The sequence below is a fragment of the Chaetodon auriga genome, chromosome 1 (assembly GCF_051107435.1).
Source record: "Chaetodon auriga isolate fChaAug3 chromosome 1, fChaAug3.hap1, whole genome shotgun sequence".
Lineage (NCBI taxonomy): Eukaryota > Metazoa > Chordata > Actinopteri > Chaetodontiformes > Chaetodontidae > Chaetodon > Chaetodon auriga.
Window position 1 is genome coordinate 7468261 of NC_135074.1, and position 7426 is coordinate 7475686.

At 39.7% G+C, this 7426-nt stretch overlaps 1 protein-coding gene across 1 annotated transcript in view; it reads left to right on the forward strand.

The window, feature by feature from the left end:
- Nucleotides 1–7426, forward strand: part of cep89 (centrosomal protein 89) — a 55362-nt gene that overhangs the window by 19625 nt on the left and 28311 nt on the right. The window contains exon 16 of the mRNA XM_076738117.1: nucleotides 563–652. Coding sequence (XP_076594232.1) covers nucleotides 563–652 — 90 coding nt within the window. The remainder of the gene's footprint in view (nucleotides 1–562; nucleotides 653–7426) is intronic.

Genomic DNA, 7426 nt, shown 5'->3' on the forward strand with positions numbered 1-7426 from the left:
ATATCTCGGTGTCTTTAAACAATCCTGCTAATTATGCAATCAGTGACTGGAACGGCTTCAAAAAGACAGTTTATTGTATGTATGTGTCCAAGGTCAGCCAGCTGAGAAGCGTTAAAGTGAAGAGATGCTGAAAATAAAAAGCCTCCTTAGTCAAATTATACTCTATTGAAGACTTTTTTTCCCTTCCCACTCACTCCCACTCACAACCTTTTTTTTTTTTAACACATCTCTGCAGAGAAATGTAGGTACAGGAGATCCATGTCAGCCTTAATGAGGTGAATTTTGTCTCAGCCATAGCTGTGTTGTGTACACGGACAGATATTTCCCCTTGTTTTAAAGATTAATTTGACAATGAGTGACAGTTGGTATTACCATAATATCTTTTTATTCTTATTTGTCTGCACACCTACAGTTCTAAACCTTTGACTGGGTATATAAAACTGAAAACAGGACTAATTAAATTGACAACTAATTCAACAGTCTTTCTTGTTTTCCTTTATTCCTCAACCCCCCCTAATCTCTTAGATCCGTAACCTCCCATGTTCCCTCTCTACCTCCCCAGGCTTCAGTTCTTCAGCAGGAAAAGCAGGGATGCATCAGCAGGATTCTGAATGGCACAGTGCGATTTGTAAAGCTACAGGAAGAAGTCAAAGTAAGTTTGTATACTCAAACATTGCTTTCATGCTGCATTCGAATCCTCTGAATGGCCCTTTTTATCATGAGATACGTGTTTCAGTGTTTCTGAAAAGGTAAATCTTGCTCATTGACTTGCGATGTGGTTAGTTTGTCTTTTAGTGGCCTGCATAGAGAACTGGGGGGAAACTGCTCCGTGTTTTCTGTTCCAAAGATGGTCCCTGCCAGCAGCATTTGATACCTAACTAATGTCGGGGTAGCTTGTGAGACCACAACTTTGACTCAGCTGGTGCCTCGATGTTCTGAATTTTACCTAAAGTTGACTTTGCCCAAGATAGGCCTCTAATATGTTTCCTATTGATCAGCCCACTCCACTGCACTTAATAAACTGTCTACTATCAGTCTCCACGACTCAGATGGCATAAATTGATAAACACTCTCTCAGATTGCCACCTGTCAAGATGAACTCACTGAGTCTCCAGGACTTCATTTTCCCATCTTCAAAAAGTCAAAGCGTAAAGTCAACACCCCGCACAGACATCATGTTAAGGGTTAAGAAAACACTAGCATAGAGATAATGATCAGTAATGATTGTTTAAAACAGAGTCAATCAGGTGTTGGGCAGATCACAAACAGAAGGATCAGTTTCAGACAGGCAATCAAGCAAACTGTGGAGAGAAATCCAGTACTGTGTGCACCAAGAATTTGCTGAACAGTAAGAAGCAAATGTTGGAACAGACAGCATGTCAAGAGTGGTAAGTTCATGCAGCAGCTTGTTATAGCAACTGAGCACAAGGCTGAGCTAAAAGTTTGACTTTAAAAACATTGTAAGTACTTAGTTTCACATAAATCTTGTGACTTATTCAATTGCACCCTCACTAATATGCTGCAGTCTAACTGAAAGGATGTTCACACCTGTGTTTCACTTCATTTGCTCCAGACAGGACAGTATTGGCAACTGTCATCCTGCATCATCATCGTGTGTCATCAGCACCATGTGGGGAATCAAATTCTGGTGACTGACAGAAGTTTATGCAGCACTTTAATACCTCATTTATAAAACTGACTTATGATCAGTTTTGATCGTAAGCATGATTTAAGCAGAAAGCCACATTCAAGTCCTTATATCTGAAAGCTTACTCTGATGTGGAAATGATCTTGGTGTGTAGTGCAGGCTGTATGCCACTGACTCACCTGCTGGTTATGTCGGGGTATTGCAGTTTGTATTGTATCAGAATGTATTCATTCAAAGATTACTCACTTGTGATGAAGGTTATTGCACATGTTCATAGCTGCTTTCTTTTTCTTCTTGTCCTTTCTGTGACAAGAACTGCACAGATTCCATCTCGATCCACACAAATAAAATGGAGACTATTCTAGTGAATCACCATGGCAACCTCTTCTACACCTACCTACAGTGCCATGTTGGTTTGGATGTTGCTACTGTGGCTGACATTTGTCCTGCAGTACCAGTTGGTCCAGCCTGTCTGTGTCTGGCTGATTGTTATGCCAAATGGGAACAAGATATTAGCCTGGCAGTATTAGTGCCTTGCTCTAGGGCCAGTGCTCTCTGTGTGTTCCAGCTGTCAGCAGCTCTTGTCACTCAAGTCACAGCAGGGAAAAACATCTCAGTGGTTCTGTCAATTTTATTATTGTCTCTATAGCAACAGCCCAGACAGAAAGTGGTATGTGTGTGTGAATGTGAGCTCTATTGGTGATGATCAGACTGTTGGAAGAGGAGAGCTGTGAATGTTAGATGTGTCAATGGACATTAGTCCCTTTTTCCTTTTCTAATTTACTAGTCTACTCTCTCATTTCCTGCTGGTCGCTCAGTTTTTAAATGAACTGATCACAGTACAGGTTCATTTTGCAGCTCAATGACTTCAAGTGTAGGAAGTTAGGACTGAAGAAGCCTCTTGGATGAGAGGTGAAATGTCTTCAAGAGCCACAAGCAAGTCTAGTTGCCTTTGGAAAGCACTTGTGGTTCAGCTCTGAGAGCTCCTTGGTAATGTCCACCATGAAGGTCAAATCACACAGTTTCCATGACAGGTTTTCTTTCATTTCATTTTCATTCCTACTTGATTGGTAGAAAATACAGTATGAGCGCCCGAGGTGATGTCTTCATGTTGCTAATTTTGTCAAACCAAATGTCCCAAACTGAAAGGAGGAAGGATAATAAGGGACAGGCAAAAATAATCACACAGGTGGGAAAGCACACAAAGACAGGAAGTGAAGTTACTGAAACAAGCAGTGAGCTCAGTAATTCAAAATAAAACAGGTCCATGGTATAATTGATAAATAGTGAATAATAGTTTCACCACTAACCAAAAGTAATCATTTTGCATTCTCTCACTCACTGTGTGGGAATCAAACATGGTGTGGATCTATGTGTCACAACGTGTGTGTAGTTTGTGCAGTGGAATACAGAACGTGAATTACTGTCAGATCCTGACCAAAGTTACAGCTGCTGTGCCATGTGCACAAAGCCACACGCCACTCTCATTTAAAGAGGCACTTATCGTTTCAGTTGCACGTGTTTCATAAACTCAAAGAAGGTGTCTGACGCAGCCAGCTGTGGAGAACAGGACAACAGTGCAGATGCTTCTGGGAAATCCTGGATACATTCTGTGAAACCTAAGCGACATTATTGTGAGGTGTAATCTTTAATCTGACATGTTTCACACCTGCCCGAGTCACATTAGTACTTGTATTTTGATAGGATGATTCAGTCGATTATGTTATGGATACTATAGAAAAGTGAAAGAAACAAAATGCATGAAAGTTGGTTTGTATGTTGGAGCTGTGTGGGCACTTCTGCTGACTGAAGCCACACAAAGTGAGACTTTAGTGCTCATCTTTTATTAGCTGCATCCATGGCCTGTTCAGTGCATCTTGTTATGTGCAGCGCTCTATTCTCCCCCTTCCTCTGACATTCCATGTTAAGTTCCACTCTGTTACATTAAAATACCAGTTCTGAGGACCAGAAATATATGGGTCTGCACTCTAAAACAGAATAAACTCGCTCAGTTTGCAAAGATCTTTGTAAGTAACTCCAACTCAGCCGTTAATAAACTCCATGAGACTTTTACAGTTACGCTTACTCAATTAGTTTAGTACAACCAACATTTGCTCTGACCTACACAAGCTTAATTAAGTTGAACCAAATTGATTTTAAATGAAAAGTTTTGGTGTTATGAAGTGATCAAAGTACTTCATTGAAGTCATTTTAAGTTCCTTATTTTACTTCCAGTCTACTCAGAAATGTCCGTGTGTAAGTTATTTCACTTTCACTTTCACCAGTGTTAACTTATGTCAACAAACTTTAAAACTTAAGCTGTGCACAACATAAACACGCACACTTCCAACAATACAACCATACCAAATGAGTTTAACCCAAAATAGTGTGCTCCAAATGACATTAAACCAGATATCTGTAGGTTTTTTTGACCAGGAAGTCTGCTTAAAACAAAAACCACAATATATTTCAGTCATCAATGTGGATAGAACATGTATTCTCGTACCTGTGCAGTGGTACAACTAACACTACAGAAGAACCTCTGAAATAGCTGAGGACAAGCTTTCAGTGTTGTGTAAAATTGATATCTTGTGCTGAAACAATTACCAGCTGTTTCAAATGTAACAAAACAAAAATAGTAACGTTATTCCCCGTGAATTTAGCCTTAAATTATATTCCATGCAAACTCAGCTTCTCTCCCTCTTTTCTCTTGTTGGATGCAAAGTCTGACAGCAAAACAAGTCTGGCCATATTCAGCCTAGGATACTCATTAGATATACAGGATATAGGGAGCAAATGTCCATGTGTGGAGATGTGATTATGTGCATGGACATGGACATGGACATGGACATGGACATGGACATGGCAGGGAGGTTTGCAATGCACTACAGAACATCCTGTCTTCAACCTACAATATGCTGCCATCAGTATCAAACACGACATGCACCAGAGTAGTCCTAACATCACCCATGTGGGACAGAAACACAGAGCAACTCAAGATGGCCGATCACAGTTCTCGTGGTTTCCACACAGCTTATGCAGCCATGACTTTTAGTGACATTTCAGAGGAGGTTCACATCAGCCAGGGCAATACCTATTAAGCTGTGTCGCATAGGTAAGGCTAAAGCACACTTCAGCCTCTATAGTCCCTGTCCTGAATTATTTTTCTTTTCATGCTGCCTTGTCAAGTTAGTTAGGTTAGGTCAGTTTATTGCTGCACTAACTGTATACTGATGATTAACACCTGCTATGACCTGTGGTGTTTGGTTGTGTGGGTTTTTGCTCATTGATGTTTTTTCTTTAAATGTCCAGTCTGTTGAGGCACTTTGTGCGTGGTTTCTCTTAAATGAGAAGTGACTTGACCTAATTTGAGTTTTTGGATTTTTCAAAGGTCTATTCCTTCTTTGAGCTTTGATCTTCTTTTGCTTGTGTTTATGATTAAACTGGTATTTTAGTTCTGTTCTTTAGTTCTTTTAGTTCTACTTGACTCGCTTTTGACCCATTTAGGGGAATAAGACATCCACCAGGGCTCACTCTTGTGCGTATTGTCTTTTTTTTTTTACAACAGGATCTGTCAGTCAGTGCGGCCCCATCACTTAAAGTATATGAGCAAAGTGATGCAGTGAGTAATTACATATCAGTGGTCGAGTGGTTGTAGTTAGAAAGCTGCTTTTGCCTAACATTTTGTTTCTTCTTCTTCTTTGATGTTGGTTGTTTAAATAAGTAAATAGAAAAATGAATAATTGTCACAGAATGCAAGCTCATTACAGATTAATAATAACACACAAAAAAACACATCAGACAAGATAACGGTAAGAATACACAGCAAAGAGGAGGGAAGCGTGATGTGGTCGTGGAGTTTGGTATTCATTAACAATCACCACTTTTCAGAACTGGGAAACATCCCTAAAAAGATGACTGTGTCAGATACAGCACCTTCCCACCAACACATGACCTGATCGTCACCCCATTCCCTCCCACTCTGATGATCTCAAATAAACTCTCAGCTTGTCTGAGATGGTGGAGGCCACTTTGTTCAGATGACAATAAAAGTAATCAAAGAGGAGGCCGCACTTCACGCTTCCTTTTCACAAATGTTCCTTTTTAGAGCTCAGTGATTATATCCTCTGAAAGACATCAAATTGAATTGCATACCAAAAGTTGTGCTTTTTTTTTTTTTTTTTTTACCTGCCTCACTCAGACCTTCCACAGCACAGTGATTTGAGTATTTCGCTCCAGCTCATGGAGGCAGCTGACCTTGATGAGCCGCTCATCTTCATGGCAGCAGGTGATTGATTCTGAGATGAGAAAATAAATTCAAAGGTCTGGCTCTCACTTTTCATACCAACCTGAAATGCTAACAAATTCCAGCAGTTTCTCTCTTTTTACTAACCAAATAAAAACTCTAGCTCTCATTGGAGTCTCATCAATGTATAGTGATGGTATGCATGTTGCCACCTTAGGAATTGAAAAGATACGGATTGCCTGTTAAGTGTGCCGGCGCTATAAAGCGAGGGCAGATTGCAACTACATTATTCATGTGTAATTAAAATTCATGCCCCTCCATCTCCTTGAAACACCTGAAAATGTTGAATATTTTAGTAAGCATGTGTATAAATATAGCCAGGTTACAGGTTTGCAGGACCCATGCTGCTTGACTGTTTCCATTCAAAATTCTCCTTAACGATTAGTTTCCATTTCTTTTCCAAGAACCTTTACAAAACAGTGATAATCACCCGTGATCATAGAATGACATGAATGATTTTGTATCCGTTGTCATGATGTTGTGACCTCTGACCCTGAACCGCTTTATCTACAGTGCTTACACTGTATTTTCATTCTGCCATTTACGGTCTTGAATCAGTTGTGATAATTAGGCCTTAAGTGTTTGAAGATGCTTACTGGCTGCTGAAATGCAGTGTGCATTCAATTCTTAAAGACTCTTCCTCATCACAGCTTTCCCTTGACAAACTGCCCATTGTTGCATTGTTGACTGTGCTAATTCATACAACTTGAAAGAGAGAAAGAGTCCCTTTTAATACTGATAACAGTGAGGTCTGTGGATTACCAGTAACCAGGACAGAGTTCTACTCTATGTGGGATCATTTTTATATTTACTACAATATGGTAAATCTCTCTTCAGATGTAAGTGATGAGAGATGTTTTTTTGTTTTTTTTGTTTTTTTTTAACTCTAACTTAACAGAAAGGCAGTATCCTGTAGATGTCAGATAGTACAACCAGCAGAACAAACACTCCATTGACAAGCGCTCTGTCCAACAGCTCTGCCATCTCAGGCGGAAAATAAAATCTCTTTCTACTGTCTGACCTGCTGCTGTTGGCTGTCATCTCTCATTTCTTTGTTTCTTTTTTCTGTCTCCGGCAAGTTGTGCTTTATAAACCAGCCTCAGCACTTTATTGCTTTATTACTGTGCGTCTTAGACCATCATGTGGCAGAAATGGTTCTTGTGTTGTCCATCACTATTTTATTGAAACCTGAAAGTAAATTTGTGCATCCAGACTTTGAAAATCCAGTTAAATTCAGACTACAAAACAGAATGTGATACTTTGCTGTTCCTTTTATAACATTTAATCAGTTGAGAACAGTACAAAAACAATATATGTAATGCTTTAAATCATCAGCTTGCATTGATTTTTGTAAATATCTGCTTATTCTGAATTTGGTGCAGCAACACGTTTCAAACAAGTTGGGACAGGAGCAAGAAAAGACCTGCAAAGTTGTGGAGTTCTCCAAAACCACCTGTTAAAGAGGTTCATTG